Source organism: Oreochromis aureus, linkage group 20 (assembly GCF_013358895.1).
Source record: "Oreochromis aureus strain Israel breed Guangdong linkage group 20, ZZ_aureus, whole genome shotgun sequence".
NCBI classification, from domain to species: Eukaryota; Metazoa; Chordata; class Actinopteri; order Cichliformes; family Cichlidae; genus Oreochromis; species Oreochromis aureus.
The window spans coordinates 27,162,770-27,180,231 of record NC_052961.1 but is presented as its reverse complement, the minus strand read 5'-3'; the positions used below and the strand labels follow the sequence as shown (position 1 = coordinate 27,180,231).

The 17,462-nt window shown below is 40.2% G+C and overlaps 1 protein-coding gene across 1 annotated transcript in view; it reads left to right on the top strand.

The window, feature by feature from the left end:
• The window catches only part of ajap1 (adherens junctions associated protein 1), a 49,768-nt gene extending 40,436 nt beyond the window's left edge, over positions 1 to 9,332 (top strand). Inside the window, exons 4-7 of the mRNA XM_031745057.2 lie at positions 682 to 769; positions 910 to 1,152; positions 2,479 to 2,611; positions 3,539 to 9,332. Coding sequence (XP_031600917.2) covers positions 682 to 769; positions 910 to 1,152; positions 2,479 to 2,551 — 404 coding nt within the window. The 3' untranslated portion in view covers positions 2,552 to 2,611; positions 3,539 to 9,332. The remainder of the gene's footprint in view (positions 1 to 681; positions 770 to 909; positions 1,153 to 2,478; positions 2,612 to 3,538) is intronic.
• The last annotated feature ends 8,130 nt before the right edge of the window (positions 9,333 to 17,462 follow it).

The following is a 17,462-nucleotide window of genomic DNA, read 5'->3' as shown; positions in this document are numbered from 1 at the left end:
GGTTTCCAAAAACACCTTAAATGTGGAAAATGTTTCAATCTTTCCTAGTTTGCCATCTTAAAATGGTAGTACTTTTCTGCCATTTATACATGGCCATGTCTTGTTGCCCGAAATCAATTAATGATTCACATAATATGCATGTGTGTGTTTCTGTTTATGTGTTTAAGTAGCCTTGGTTGTTAGCTGTGCAATGGCATGCCTCCCTTTAGAGTCTTCAGACTGCAGATCATCTTTTGATCTGTTTTTTTCATGCATAAAAATATAAATATATAACATATCAACTTGTTTGCTCTCATTTAATGTTTAAATAAAAGCCTTGGGGCAGAATCTACAAAGACAGTGTTATGGAAAAACATGTCAGTTCTTTTTTGTAGAGCTACTGGTTGTGAGTTTGGTGACATAATATAAAGTTCTGATCTGCAGATTTGAAAACTCACTTACGCATTCGAGCTGACTGTACTGTAATAGAATAATTTCTAATTCTCAAACTCAGTCAGTGTCACCAGTACTTGTTGCAGCTTGTTATCCTGTACATTTTTAGAGGACTGGCCTCGAAACCTTGTCGAGTGCAGCGAGTTTGTGCAGTTCAAAAAACAAAACAGAAGTGAAGTGCTTGGCCGTGTGCTGTATACAAATGATTGTAATTCTCTGCTCTCCTGCACATTTCTGCCCTTTTTACAGGTTTGGCAGTTCACCAGATAATCACAATCACTGTGTCTCTCATTATGGTTATCGCGGCCTTGATCACAACACTCGTCCTTAAAAACTGGTAGGAAAGATTCCTTTACTTTTTGCTTCACGACACGTCAGCCGTGCACCCCCGTTCCTTTTCAGAAGCCCTAATAGATGAACGAAGGTACAAGGTATGATTTTATGTTTGTTTCTTGTCTTTGGTGCGTGTTTTTGTAGCTGTGCGCAGTCTGGAAATGGTCGCCACAATAGCCATCAGCGAAAGATCCACCAGCAAGAAGAAAGCTGCCAAAACCTGACAGACTTCACCCCAGCTCGGGTGCCCAGCAAGGTGGACATATTCACTGCCTACAACGACAGCCTGCAGTGCTCGCACGAGTGCGTTCGGACTGCCGTGCCCATCTACACTGATGAGATGATCCAGCAGACGCCTGTCTACAAGACTGCTTATAACGGAAACAGGTACTGACTGTATGACAGGTGGATGCATGCTTCTCAGTCATTCAGCACTTGGAAATCCACAGTATGAATGTTATTAGCAAGTGGCTTAAATTTTATGAAGCCCCGTGCTGAGCAGCAAGGCTTGATCGGTTTAAAACAGGTTAAGAAACGTTCCAGTAACTTGTGCTCAGGATTAAGAAGCATTAAGCAGAAACAGATGAGAATAAGAACGTTAAAATGTCGACCACGAATCCTCACATTCGTCTCCAAGCTCATGTTGTTACTCCGCGGCCACAGTCAGCTTCAGTCGGTATTTTGCTCGAGCAAATCTACACATAAATTGGCGGACTGCTTCCCATCACCTCATCCATCTGCCGCATGCCACAGCATGTTCAGGCTGCACACACACAAAAAAATAACATGTTCTACTGATTTCTATTGGTGTAATGAGTCAGCTGATAGATGTCTTTACTGTGCCGTTTGGTGTCTGTCTGTTCATGGGAGTATTAAACGTTGGCACAAAGGTGTACGCTTTGAACTTCAATACCTCCAAGTTATGTAATATCAGTAAATACACTTTACATGTCCAAGTTTACTGAACATGTAAAGTGTTATATATACAGAAAAACATTAGGCGTGAGATCTGTCTTTGGCGAGTCGTTGGTGCGTTTGCATTTCGCTTTGCGATTTAACCGGACAGGTAGGTTTGACATCGAAATCGCACACACTTTGCATTGCCACGGCGACAATAAGTTGGTGGAGTATTGACAGTGTTTGCTGTCTGAGTGGATAACACAGTCATCTAAGCCGCAGGGCCAGCAAAGATGGTCACACTTACTCAGTGAATCCAAACCCTGTAACAGATTCATTATGTTGGCAAGGAAGGCAGGATAATTCATCTGCTGTAAATAGTCTGCTTTTAAATTACACAGGGATGGCTAGGTTTTTATAGCTTGTTTTTCACAGGTTAAGAAACAGTACTGCTAAAAAATTAAGGATTTTTCATTTTTTTGCAGCGCAGCCGTCCCAGGCTGACATAGACCTTCACCCAGTGCAGGTCTCTGTCATCCTGTTTGTGTACGTGACAGTGGTACTGTGTTGATTTTGGCACTTAAGGCTAACAAGAGACATAATTAGGCCTTGGAGCGTGTGCAGCATAAAAAAAAGAAGTGTTATGAGGAAAAGACACTGCTCACCAATGATAATTTTAGAATCAATTATGGGGGGTTTACTATCAAGTAATATGTTGTATCTAATATAAAAATGTAACCAGTTTGATTACATTCTATGTATTCACAAGTTAACTTCTTGCAGTGTGACTCTGACTTCTTGCGTTTTGCCTAACAGGCCCTCACCAACTGAAAGACAACTGATTCCTGTGGCCTTTGTGTCAGAGAAGTGGTTTGAGATCTCGTGTTGACGAGCTGAAGGCCTTGTTGATGTTCTGTGGGTGGAAGAGACTTCATGAATTCACGCTTTGGTGGGTACTGCACCACTTTGTCCCCTTGCAAATAATCATCTGAGCCGTAGCCACTTCGATCCCCATGGTGATGCTGCCCCACTTTGGGAATAAAAGGGAACTTGGCATATGTTTGTTATTTGTGACATGATTATGCTCCCTTTCCATCTTGTTCCCTTTTGATATAAAAAAAAAGGAGGAATCCGGTTCAGTGCAGTAGCCGGGGTCTTTAGCTGAGATAAGAGACTAATTATGTGAATATCAGTACTAATAAACTGTATGGTCACTGTTAATTATTTCTCCTCTCACATCTGAAACATTTTCATTGATATTTTTGGTGCCACTTTCATTCTTACACCAAAAGTGCATTGTATGGCGCATTTCAAGGAGTAAGGGGCACTTTTGCATGACTTGTGACACATTTTTATGCGTGGCTAAAATATGCCAGAATGGGCCTGCATTTGAAATTCAAAGCGTGAACGTTAAACACATGCTCTAGCCCCATAGTGTTGCTGGAAGCCCAAGAGGCGGTGTAATGTTTGCTATTGACCCAGATTTTTAAGAGGAATAGATTGCCAGCAGGTAACACAGAGAGGCAGGGACAGGGACCCTGGGTTGTCTGGACACATATTAGTCTCAGTCAGCTTAGCTTTCCACAGCCTGTTCCCTGTGCTAGAGTCCTAAAAGACATAAGTTCCCTTTTTATCTTTGCAAATCTTGTGTATTTTTTAGGCTTAAGTGTATGCAACAATAGACCTTAACTGTACTGATTTTTAATACAACACTGCCCTTTCACATCATTTAAAAAAGCACTGGAGTCACATGTTTTTTGAGACAAACCCATATTCTCCCTACAATAAGTCAGAAGCAGGCTAGCTTTAACAATTTCGTGTGTGTTTAATTTTATAATGAGAAGTAACTGGGATTGTGTTCTCTGCATCTCCACAGGATCCAGTTGGAAACAAGAAACACAAAAAAACAGCTTCTTTTGTAAAATAGCGTGATCTTTGGACACTGGTGAAGATATTTATTTTTCTAGAGTTGACAAGCAGCAGCCATAACGCTGCGAAAACCATATTTCCAAGAACCTACGGTCATTTAGATATAGATTATATATAAATATATTTACAGGATGTATGGAACAAGACTGTGGACGTCACGGATGTCTCAAGGAAAACATTAGCCCTATCACAGAGGAACTCAAGGAGCTTCTTCGGGAGGAAGATGAACTGTATTTCTGAACAATGTGCCAATAATGCCACTATGTGCCACAACCTGGATGGACGGAAGTTTCAACAACGACTGATGGACTAAAAAACAAGCCAACAAAAAAAAGAGCGTTATATTAACCCTGTATCAACTGCAGTTACATTTTTTTGTTTTGGTTTTTTTGTTTTGGTTTTTAAAGAAATATGAAAGTACAAAAAAATGCTAAATGTATTTGAATATGTTATGAAATAGTTTTAAGAAATGTGTTGCAAAAGAGTCTAAAAGATATTTATATGAAGCACTATTCTATTAGCTGGGGAAGAGAGATGATGGAAAACGGTATATGCTTTATTGGACGGTTAATTTAAGAAAAAAAAGAAGAAAAAAAGTTGTTTCTACCAGTCCCATTTTAAAATCAGAGTAGTCGTGTCTATTTTTTTACACACAAGAGTCTGCCACAGCCCTAACGGGGGAAGTCAGAAGCGCTTGGAACCACTTTTTAAATACTCCCACCTAAGCTGAGGTAATATCAAAGACAACCATCTGAACACATCTGGTGCAAGCCAGTCCAGCGCCCACCTCGACTGCTTATTATGTAAGATTTGCATCTGATTTAGGAAAATGGAAAAATACACAAAAGGCTTCTGTGGCGCAGGCACGTGGCCTCGTTAGATCCCACAGCGGCACGTTCACGAGTGAGTACAGCCACAGACTGCATGGAGCTTGACAGGACATTCATACTGCCTCAGGTCTGTCTAGCTCTCTCGCACACCTCGTATCGGTCTCTTGTCTCAGCAGCTGTCTGGGATAAATCTAACCGCTGGTTTCGATTTTGATCCGAGCTCCAAATTAAAGGGTGGAAGACATTTAATCTGAACCTCCTGTGTTCAAATAAATTGTGGTCATTTGCATAAACAGCAAAGTTGAAAAACGGACAGTAATTGAACATCCCCACCCAACTCTCAACTCTCGACCGGTTTGACAAATTAGTTGTTGAGCCTGAAACTCTTAAATTATAGGCGAAAGTCTATTTAATTCCATCTTCAACCGATTTGTTCAAGGTGGAATTAAATAGAAGAAATGGGAAGCTAAAAATGTGGTGTCCCTCAGGATCAAAATAATCTGCATGGTTTGTTTAACTGTGGAATGTAAGCAGGAAAGAATCTCCCATCAAACACAGTAGGTTTTTTAAGGGTTCGCTCTCTCCAGACCCAAATCCACTCTTGAGGAGAATGTTTAAATCATTCAGCAGTCCAGCTATCACAGCCAGGATGTTTGGTGTTACTCTCGGATAATTTGTTTTAATTTGTGTCGTAGAAAGCTGAGCAAAAAGGAAAAAAAAAAAAGGACGATACAGAATTAAGAGGAAAAAGTTCTATTTTGTACTTTCAAAGGCCTAAAAACACTCCCTCTGTGTTTTGTTGTAGTAAGGGGATTAAGACAAACCAATCTGCTGCTGCCAAATTGGTTTAAACTCCTGGTGAGGAAGGACAGTAAAGCTCTCCTGAGAGCTTCCTAGCACCAATACTTTTTATTATCATCTTCAAGCTCCTGAAACAGATTAGCTTTGTGCTACGAAGCTTTCGAGAAAGTTGTCTGTTAATCTACCTTTTTATTTTGCTGTGGGTTTGTACAAAGCACAACTACAATTCTGCAATTGTAAATGTTTATGGCTGTAGACAGCAATATGTACAGATATAAATGATGGGTTTTACTGGGTGTAGACGGTCGATCTCCAGTACTTCACTTGGTAGGTTTTCGGACTTGTACTCACTTCCTTAAAGGATTCAAGACAACAGGTTGTCCCAGTGATCAGTATCGGTACGTGGGAGCCATTCAGGAGGTGTCGAGATGGCTTGGGATAAACACTGTGGTGCAAAACTCCTGCTCTGGCCCATTCACAACATGAAACTCATCTCATGAATGACCCATACCAGTGCAGCCTCACGACAGGCTGCGTTGCTTCTTTGACATAACATATATTTTTTTGAATGAAGAGTGATATCTTACTAGTAAGAGGGTTATGAAACTTGCTGTATATTATACACGTGTAAATGTATTTTCTATATATTTGCTTCTATTTGTGTACAGGTGTGTTCTATTTTTCAAGACCTCTCCCATTTTTTGGGAAGGTTTCAGCTAGGTCGGGGATAGTGTCTTTGTTTACATGTGTAACTACGGTATTTCTTTCAAAACACAAAAACTAACCTTGTGCCAAGCTTCTTACCTGCACTTTCAAGCAGTTACTTGTATTATATCTTTAGCTAACCAGTATAATACTTCAGTAGACGCTGCAATAGCTCAGAGACTGAAGAGTGATTTCCAGGTGGAAAGTAAAAACAGTACCGAGTGGTTTTAAACGGTGTTGTGATCATATCTTGGGTTCAGCTGTATCCATGGTTGGCTGGGAAACCAATGACTTGCTCTTCTTAACTATCATTTCTGCATCGATTTTAATAGACAGTGTATCATCATCACATGAATAAAAAAAAAACAAAACAAAAAAAAAACTGTTAATCCAACAGTAGCTGCCAAGAAACTAACTAAACTTGATCTAGACTGGATTGCAATCATTTGTCACCATCCTCATTTTGTATTTGTATATACATACTGCTACAACTGCCCCAGAAAATGTAAGTTACTGTAATGACTCTGAAAATAAACCAATATCAGCATTTATTCAGCATATGAAAAAATCAGGGAAAGACATCTAAAGGAAAACTTTTGAAAGGAGGATCGTTCGTGAAGTACGCTGTCTGTATTTTCCTTTTTGATGTGACTGCTAAATAGTCAGGGTTAAAAATACAAAAAGCCAACTTCAGCGTTGATAGGCAACGTTTTCATTTTCAAACTTTTTCAGTTTTCCTGTTTTTATTCCAGCTTTGGCCTTCAGCTATAATCCCGGCATGGCTGTTGCAATGGCAGTGTTGGTTTCAGTCAGTATGTTAGGTGTACCTAGCATGCTAACATACTGAACTAGGCCAGTGAGTATGACAAACCTTACACCTGCTCAACATTAGCATGTTAGCACTGTCTGTTTATGCGCTGATGTTTTAGCTGAAATCACAGCTGCTGTGCTTCAGTGCAGCCTCACAGGGCTGCTAGTTTGGTTGCAAATTCTTCTGCTTCTTTAGCTTTTGCCAAAATTTCTTCTGTTTATAATGACAACGTACTAAACAAGTAATTTGCCAAAACCTGTGGGAGCACAGTCATTTTGCCTGATGAAGCCGGGTTATCAAATCAATTCAAACTCCAGTTGTACAGAGAAAACCTCGATAATCAGACGGCCCCATTGAGCAAGCGCTTGGCAACAGTGAGAAGGAAAAACTCCCTGTTAACAGGAAGAAACCTCCAACAGAACCTGGCTCAGGGAGAGGCGGCCATCTGCCTCTCCCTGAGCCCAAATGAGGCGTGAGGGGAGGGAGCCAACAACAACAGGATAATGAACTTTCAAAGTGGAAAGTTTGTGAGATCATTTTATAATTTGCCCATTTCTTTCTCTTTTAAATGGCTGCCTGATGTAAGCAATTTCCCAGTTACTCTGTTGAATACAGTATTATGATTATTGAATGGAGTGATGACCAAAACTATGTAAAAAGGTCTTTTTCCCCACCTTAATTTCAAGCTGTGCTAAAGTTGACTGTCGTTTTAAGCTCACATGCTACCTATAAGAGACCTACACAGAAATTTGAACTTCTATTTTAGTCTCACAACTTTAAAACATTTGACTGATTGACATTTGATGTGAACAGTTTCATCTGTTAACAACACCATATCTGATGATTGTGGAATATCAATGCAACTAGTTAAAATTTGCTGAGAATTTCAGCCGAGATTGTACCGATAGTGTGGGAAGGACTCTGGATTCCTTGGAATATACTGAATGCTATAATTGAACAACAGGAAACTTTGACTTTCTGAAGTTCTTTGTGTTTTAATACTTCGGGGAAAAAAGTTTTTGAGCTTTTTTTTCTTTTCAGGCGTTAGGCGTGTTTCGGGCAGATCTATAAAGACTTGAAAAGCTTGATTTTAATGTTAGTATTTCTCTTTGAAATCATGAGGAGCTGCTAAAAGGAATTCTCTTTGCATTCCTGAAGGACATTTAGACAAAGAAAAATGTAACCAGCAGCTGTGATCTATATTTTAAACAGTCGCGGATGTTTGGAGACATCAGCATACAGCACGCTTCCCCCTTTTACCGCTGTCTGAAATCAAACTGATGCGTAAGGAAACGTCTTACTGCTTTCTTGCCTTTTCAGTTTACATTTCAGTATAGCAGATGAGTTTAGTTTATTATAGCTAAGAGGGAGGAAAGTAATTCCCCTCGGCCCAGTCAGATTTGATTGAAGAAATATTGTGTTGTTGGGTTAGGTGTGGGGGTGGGGGTTACTCGACATGCCTTTTTTTTCACAGCAAATGAATATTTTGCGGTTCTCGTTTCTGTTTCTTCAGCAGCCCATAAAACCTGTGCTCTCCTCAACATAAACAAGCTATCAATCAGCGAAGCTTTTCCTGTCAAGATGAACGATGTGCCACATTTACAGAGACTGTGATTCCTCTTTGCATGTCAGATACTCAGAGTGGAAGTTATTGACATGTATTTTGTTTGAATGACATGCTAGCTGAAGGACAAAGTTGTTTTCTTTCCACACATTAATGGAAGCATTCATACCAGAGGAACGGTCAGAGGAATCAGTGTATTGGCTATATTGTGGACTTATTAGCACACTGTGTGATAACAAAAATATCTCGAGAACGCTTTATCAATGAAAACAAAAAGAGACGTTAAATTAGAAGGTGAGAAGACGAACTGAGAGGAAAGGATATATATCCATCCTCGGCCGGTGTTTTGGCCTTTTGTGAAATAGTGACAAAATATGATCCACTCGTGCACGGACACATCTTTTCTCAGTCAGCAGGATTTTCAGGCTAATGCTAGTCGACGTGTTTCTTTTGAAACTGTCCTCTGACAGGCAACTTAGAAAATTGGATATTTCCTAAACATATTAACAAAAAGTGTTTTGATTCAAATTGTGAGTTTTTCCCAAACCAAAGAAACCAAAATCAGCAAGTCGACAGAAAAGAAAAAACATATAAAGAAGGTGTAGATAAGTCTTTGGTGAAGGTCTGTTGATGCCTAATGTGTTGCTTTTTCAAAATGAAGCACAAAAACCAACCGTGACGCAGCTCTTTTCTGCCTGAGAACTTCAATAAAAGTGATTATATTGTTGTGACTATTTCACAAACTGCCCCGAGACTGTGGAGGCATCTCACTGGATCCATTTATTTCTTTTTTTCACTCCCAGTAAACTGTAGCTCCTCACTCCTCGCTTTTCCACATCTTTTCAAAAAAATAAAAAAATAAAAATCACGTACTGTGCGCTTACTGTATTTTAAGCGGAGGGCTGCGACTCTCCTCTCGGGTCATGTTTTTACTTTTTCTATTCACAAGAGCTAAAGCACTGTCACTGTCAGTGCTTATCAGTGCAGTCAGACTTGAAAAAGACTTGAAAAAAAAAACCCGACTTTGTTTGCAACATCTCAATTCTCTTATAATCCCTCTGCTAGAATGAGACTAGCAGCGTGACCCAAATCTGCTGTCGTGTCAGCTAATTCATGCAGATGGCCTCTAGCCCTGGATCATGCCTTTGCGAGCTAAGTGCAGGCCTGAAACGAGTGACATGGCGAGGAAATTCGGAATAGCAGGAAAATGGGATAGCCTGCGATTGCATGTTCTGCGAGAGCTGATCAAAGTAGATGGAGCAAAAACAGCAACAAAATATAAATATAAGAAGTACAGTAAAAGTTCAAAGGTCAAGGGGTGAGGAGCTTGTATAGATTCTTTTCTCTCTGGGGCAGGGGGGAGGGAAGGGCTTTTCACACAGTGGGCGGGGGGCACACAGTGGTCTGTTCATTGAGGCTGACTTACAATCATGATTCATACCTACCATGAAGGAACCTGACTCAAGTTGTGTTGTCGCCATAAAAATGAAGAGTTTGTACTTTGTGACTCAAACTTTTATATTTGTGTTTAATATATCAATGAGTACCTCTGTTAACTTTTGTATAAGACCTATGACTATAGTATATACAAACACACTTACACACACAAAACACACCTCCACGAAAAGGGACTCTAGTCTGTCTCTGTGACGGCTAAATGTTGTATAACTTTTATTTTGTGTCTTATGAACCACATCTCTTCCTTTTGTAGTTATTGGTAAATGTTACGATTTCCAGGTGACTTTGATTTGGTTACTCTTGTACTACTAAGCTCTGTATTTGCAAGCACTGTAAATGCGATTCTCATTGGACTCGTCCTCTGTACATTTAGTACTCTGATGTTGCTATTAATAAAATGTAAAACAACACGAGCTCGTGCTATAGGGAGTTTGTTGGAATGAATCTGGGGGAGGGCAGCGATCTGGGCAAATGGCACGAAATAAAAGATTTGAATATGAATCCAATCGATGCGTCTGTCAAATGTGCAAAATTCTGAGCAGCTATGCTTACTTAGCATTTTAATGAATAAACATGAGTTATCATGTCAAATGTGATACATGAGCATTAATAATGCTAACAAATGAGGCCAGCGCTCACATCCACCAGCATTTACACTATGTGGTATCAAGGGCTAAGGGTTCTTCCAGTAACTACAGTGGTAACAATGACTCATGCATCGCTTTAAAAGCATAAAGATGACGCTGCTGGCAAAATATATTAAACATGATGAATATAATATGCGGAACTCAAATAGCTCTAATATTCTGAACAGAACATGAAAGTATCATCGGGGAAAAACAAAAACAAGAAACCACCAGCAAGGCAGCACAATCTCAGGGTAGTATTTACTTTTAAAAGACTAGAACTGTATTTTGGGGCATGAAACATTAAAAGGAGGTCAGGGGTCAAAAGTGACATTATATTTGGATGCAGACTATATACTGGGATCATCATATCAACTCAAGTTTGATATAAATCGCATCGCAAAACAAAGAATATAGTTGAGAATATAAGAACATTTTATGTATTTTTTTTATCATTGATTTTCTTTTATGTGCTGGAGCAGTGTTTTCTCTATCAAGGATAGAAACTCCCTCAGCAGCATTGGTAACACCTGCTCCCAAATCACGGGGGTCAGGCAGAGAGGTTTGTGTTCTCTCTGGGAAAACCAGGTGGTAACAAAGGCAAAAAACATTCATATCCATCCTGAACATGTTTTGTCATCTGAGTTCAGGAAGTTGTTCACAGGTTACCTTTTACCCCAGAGTAACACAAACAGAAACTTAAAAGCATTTATTCCCTCAGCCATTAGATTACTTAACACTGTCACGGCTCATTCAGACTAATTTTTCTGTGATTGTTTATTTTTAGATATTTGTGAGTTTGACAAATATCTATCTTGATCATCCCAGATATGAAGCATCGATTTTTTAATTGATCTATTAGTTTATTTTTTGCTGTTTCCCTTCTAAACTCATCATTCTCTCCATTTCACAGCCTTTTGGTGGTACGGTGTTATGGTGCTTAGCATTATTGCTTCAAAGCAAGAAGGGCCATGGATTCAAATCCATTGGCCTGGTAGGAGTTTACATGTTCTCCATGTGCCTGCGTGGGTTCCTTCTTGGTTCGCCAGCTTCCTCCCACTGCCCAGAGTCATGCAGATTAGGTCCACTGCTCATTCTAAATCGGCTGTGAATATGAATGGTTCTCTTTCTAGCCTCCAGCCTGACTGTGACCAGCGACCTCGATGAACAGAGTCTAAATGGATGACCACATTTGTGATTGGGTACATTATGCATGCAGGATTATCTTCATAATATTAAATTAATAAATTGGACTCTATTTTACGTTACTGACACAGGAAAAAATGCAGTATTTATTTATAATAAAGGAAAGTTAGTGGAAAATTGAAACTTATGAATATCACACTATGTCACTGATAGTAATACAAAGGTCAAGAAGCTCTCTTCATTGGCTCCAGTCAACTATTTCTTTGTAAAATGACAAAAATAACTAATAATAATGGGCTTTGTGGCCTGCCTGGATAAAAGGCTCCAGAATGAGCAGTGACATATTTGCAGGGAAAGCCGTAAGTGCTCCAGTGGTTGTTTTTCTACCTGATTAAGGTGCGAAATGTCTTCTCGGCTCGCGTTTCCTCCTATCTAAACCACTCAACCATTAATAATAGCAATGATTAAAGCTGTTTGTTCAGTATGCACCACACAATGGTTTTTGAAGGCTTAGTGGAGAATCCCACTTAATACTGGCCCAAAGTTACAACCAGCTCACATGAAAAAGCAACTGACACTGTTGGCACCAAGTGGTAATTATTATATATCCTTCATATTAAGATTCAGTAATCAGTTACTTGTCTTATTTGTGATAAAGCTAAAGCAATTTAGTATAATTTTTGAGCCATAACTTGTATATGTTCTTAAATATCTTAACAACTACTGAATAGATTGCCTTTAATTTAAAGAAAATTCATAGCTTTCCCTTCAGCCACACTTCAAAAAGGTCTAGGTTGACATATTGTATCTGTCATATGCATCTTTCCTTTTTGACAAAATTCACCGTATGACAATAAATGTAAATTTATCTAAGCATTGTGATACTGCTCCGCAGTTTAACAGCATATCTTGTTGATCAGAGGCTTCTCTTTAGTCCTTGCTTTCTCACCCACGCTGTGCTTTTGAGATCACCTGGAGATACGGTTCTCCTCTCATGTTTGACGAATCGGCATGGGCAGAATGAGTCCTCCTCTGTACTCCCTAAAGCCAGAGTCTGTCCTCGGGGAGGCCTGCCAGGCCGCATTAGCATGAGGCCAGTTGGATCAGTCTACACTGACTGTGACAGGAACGGAGCCCCTCTCGCTCCTCATACATTAAATAGAATTATGCAGCCCTGCCTGCACAGACGGACACGATCAATGGAGTGGACGGCACATGCCAACAGCTGCCAGGGAGATACTTCAGCACGGTGAGATTAATCCCAGTTGCAAACCTGCACCCTTCAAAGAGTCTCCTGCCGCCTTGCCCAGACAGGGGAGTCAAAGTTGATTAGCTCCTTAGTTGTCCAGTGGGGACTGGAACATCCAGACCACTTTTGAATGGCAGCTAAGATAGTGTAGGGCAGGGCTGAGAAGACTACTAAACTATTCTACTCACTTTTTCAATTGACATTTTAGAGCCTTTTTGAGGTGATTGGCTTTGTCTACCGAGGTCAAGCCTTGTCAATGTGAGTGCTTTTCCAAACCCATCTCATATTTTCCATATTTCTGGAAGAGACAGAATGTCTATTGTGCTGGAAAGAAGAGCCACACATGTACTGCTTTGTGCCATAAAGTAGTCTTCTCTGTAGGAAAGAAGCAGCAGTTCTTGTTGCCAGTTCTTTGGGCTCCATATGAAAATTTCTTGACAGACTGTTATGCTCATGTTTCCTCCTTTGGCAGCTGGTTGGGAGCATGTTGAATAAAATCTGACAGTTTAGCAACACAATAAAGAAATTCAAAATGGTATGCCTCAGGCAACTTGATAAGTCATAGCTGCAGGTGATGTAAGGCTGCCACTGTCTTGGTCTTGGCCTTAAAACAGTGGCTGCAGTACTCGAGAGCTAGGGGGCAAAATGAGCCACTCCTGCAGGTCTCCAACCAATTGGAGGATCTGTGCTTATTCGACAACATGCAGAGGCAAATGACTCCTCTTGATAAGCTAACCACTTGTGCAGTATGTAAGGTTAGCTATATGGTGCACTACTTTATGTGCAAACAATACACTGTCTACCAGTGTGTATTGCCTAGCTACTAGTATTATGCATTGAACGCCTGACAGTAGTTTTCTGTTACTGCTGCCCTAGCATTGAAGTCTGTGGAACTAATTGGAGCCAGCTTAGAGTTTGTGACCTGAGCAGAACTTTCTAAACTCCCGATCAGTGTCATCTTGTGGATAGTGCAAAAGTCTCTTAGCTAGAAGTCCAGGTGGTATATCCAAGCACAGGGGCACAGATGGTCAAACAGACACCAGCAAGAGTAGAAAGATAAACAGAGGGATCAACGTTGGTTATCGTTTCTTTTAAATGTTAAAACTTCACTAAATGTGATCTGGTTTCACATACATATTGCATAATTATATTAGCTACAGTAGAAGCTTGTGAGGCAGTTTTTCAGTGTCTACCTGAGTTTATTCAGATCTTCTTTTTGTATAAAAGAACTGAATAGCACTGAATCAACATTAAGGTCGTGTCTCAGTCCAACCAGAGAGTGTGGAACACTGATTAACACCTCACAAGATGAAATCATCAACAAATTTGCCCGAGCAAAATACAAATAAATGAACCCATCTGATATATTTCTTTTGTATTTGCATTCCCCCAATTTAGTTTAGTTTTTGGGGGGGGGGGGGCTGACACAGTTTTACTGTAGGGGTTATGTTCACTGGCAACATTATTACTAACAGACAACGGGAAAAAAGAGGGCATTCTTCAAAGACAGTGAAGTGAGAAAATTATATGTGTAATAGAGACTGTCTAGCCAAAAAATGAGTGCAAGCATCAGCCATTTCTAAAAATCCCAGCAAATAACATTTGTTTACTATCAAGTAAACTCCCTTGAAGCCACAGTAATAATGAGTGATCTGTCAGGAAGGGAAAAAAAGGATGTTGCGAAATGTTATTACGGAGCCAAAAATTCGACAGAGAAAGTCTCATTGGATAGACAGCAAAAACAAACGTTGAACTGAAGATATTGCTATTTCCCATTCCCTAATGACAGGTGACACTGCTTTCTTTCCCCATCGACACCCATTCCCAGTTTTAACAGTGGTAAGTGCACGGTCCGCTTAGATTGCAAAACGCTCATCTATTTTACCTCAAACCATGATCTTCTCTCTGCATGTGTGCCTAAGCAAACCTTGGCAAAATGATGTCTGCTCATAAATTGGCTTTCATAAATATTCAGTGTAACACTGCATATATTTTCTACAGAAAACGTTTTGTAAGCCACATTAGTCATGCATGCACATAGCATTTACATGACGAAGATTTAAAAATATCAGGATGTGTTCATAATACTTATGCGTTGTGACATTTGGAACACAAAACTTTGAAACAGTTGGTCAGATTTAGCATAAATGGGCTGCAAGGTAAACAAAGTTCTGAAAGCCAGCCATTATTTGTGACAAAGGGACCTGAGTGACAGACGTCTGCAGGGTGGCTGCAGACGCAGAATTGTCAGCCCAAATCCAGGTTTCATGGTTCCTATGGTGACATGAGCGATGCTATCTTAATCCTTTTTTTCCATCAAAAATTTACAATTGAAGCTGAGACTGAAATGATTTTACAGCTTTATTTACGAGTTAAACAAAACAAAACTAGAAGCTCCCCAAGAATGCAAACCTCTGTCAAGGCAGCTCACTCTTTGGGAAGTGTTTACTTTCAGTGTATTGACCTTGAATGACAGGTCAGAGGTCAAATGTGACAAATGTGTGATATTTTAATCTTTATATGGGACTTTCTATATGATGACTGTACACACCATACTTGTAGGAATCATAGTTTCTAAGTTCTAATGCTTTTGGTCAGTTGTCAACCAAAAAAATTATTAAGTTGACCTTGAAGACCTTGATGGATGCAAGCCAGTTTTTAATGGATTTTATAACATGACCCTGCTCTACACTCCTACAAAGTTTGATCAGAATTCATTTAAAACTTTTTGAGCTATTGTGTTACAGACAAAGGAACGACACACACGGACGCAAGGGCTACCAAAAACATAACCTCCTTGGCGGAGGTAACAGAAACAAGGGTGCACCAGAATATAACAGAACAGCACTCAAATATCATGATCTAGAGAAGCTATGAAAGTTTAGCATTATTTCAGCAAACTTGAAATCAGAAGTAAGCACAGTAATGATGATTGAATTTCTCGTGCAACGGGGAGAAACACTCGCAAACAGGCTAAAACCCGGAGCCTGGAGTTGCCAGAGGTGATGTGTGGTGATGTCACCAGGCTAAAATAGCTCCTCATTAGCACCTCTGAAGCAGGTCGTATGATTAATCGTCACCAAAGATTTACAATCCAATTAATGAGTGTCTGAGCGTGGGACAAATGACTCACCTTTGAGGGAAACACATCAATGAACAGATCCAAATGGGCTTTTTTGGGGGTTGAATTTTTGGGCCTTGGGCTGATTGATGCTGAAGTAGATGGGCAATGTCTCCAGGTTGGTAGATGCTCGTCACATCCAAGAGTCCATCACTCACTGGGCGGCTCGTCATCGAAACATTGCGAGTCAGTAGATTAGCAGTTTAGTGTTCACATGAAACTCTTTGGTGAAGTGTTTTTCTTTCATGCTGTGTTCTGTGAGAGTCCAACAACGAAACCTTGGTCTTAGTTTTAGCGATTATGAGTGCACGTGCACACATTTCTGCAGATGCATTTTGCTGGGAATGCCTAATTTAGCAGCGAGCGCTTCCCCGTTACCAGCCTGGCCTCAAGTTTTAATCCCCACATTTGCATGGCTAAACATAGATCAGCCTCCACACACCCGCACTGGATATCGACTCGAGGAATATAAATGCTTGTTTTGACTGCACGTTGAAAATGTTGATTAAACATTCATGAGCTCACTCCTTCTCTGTCTCTGCGGCAAGCCTGTAAAACACTACCTGTATATGATACGGTGAGACAGTATATGCACAAGTTCCCAAGTGAAGTGAAACAGCTCCACTTTTTTTTCCCTTTTAATCCTTGGTGGTGCCAGGCCACTCTGTGTTCCAAAGACTGATTCAATTCCTCGCAAATGGCTTCTCCAAGAGTTTCTTTGCTGAGTTTAAGGAGGGAGCTCACAGATGCGGAACGGACGCAATAACCGCCGACTTGCTGGCTGATAGGACAGCTTTATCACACACTACTTGCACTGCTGAGCTGGGGTATTCTGTCTTGCTGGTACTTGCACACACAGAGAAAAATGCACAAACACACAGAAGTACTAAATAAGAAACAGTGACGTACAGTACATGACAAAGAAAATGCTGGCAGTTTGTAGCCACTGTCTTACATAAGGCCACAGTATATTGATATTGATTTCCATTTAATGAACCATGAATAGAACCGTGTGTATTGTACTGTGTGACTGTTAATCGTAGCAGACACTGAACGCATCTAGGCAGCTGTCCGGTCCGCCTGTTTGGCAGAGCTTTTAATCTGACAGGGCCTCAGCTCCTGGTAGTAATTGTTGCCAAAACTGCCTCATGGAACAAAACAAAAAACAAAAAAACACTGTCACTTGTTGGTGCAAATAAATTGCTTTATGGATCGCTAATCAAATCAGTGATCACTAATCAATTCTTTTTCATTTGAGGCATGAGCAGAGATATACACCGATCAGCCATAATGTTACGGGAGGTGAAGGGAATAACACTGATTATCTCTTCATCATGGCACCTGTTAGTGGGTGGGATATATCAGAGTGCAAGTGAACATTTTGTCCTGAAAGTTGATGTGTTACAAGCAGGAAAAATGGGCAAATGTAAGGATTTCAGAGAGTTTGATTACATAATTTTGATATGGGCACTAGACCACTGGGTCAGAACATCTCCAAAACTGGTTCTGATATAACGGTTTCAGAATACACAGTGCATTACAGGTTTGTGTAGGTTGTCC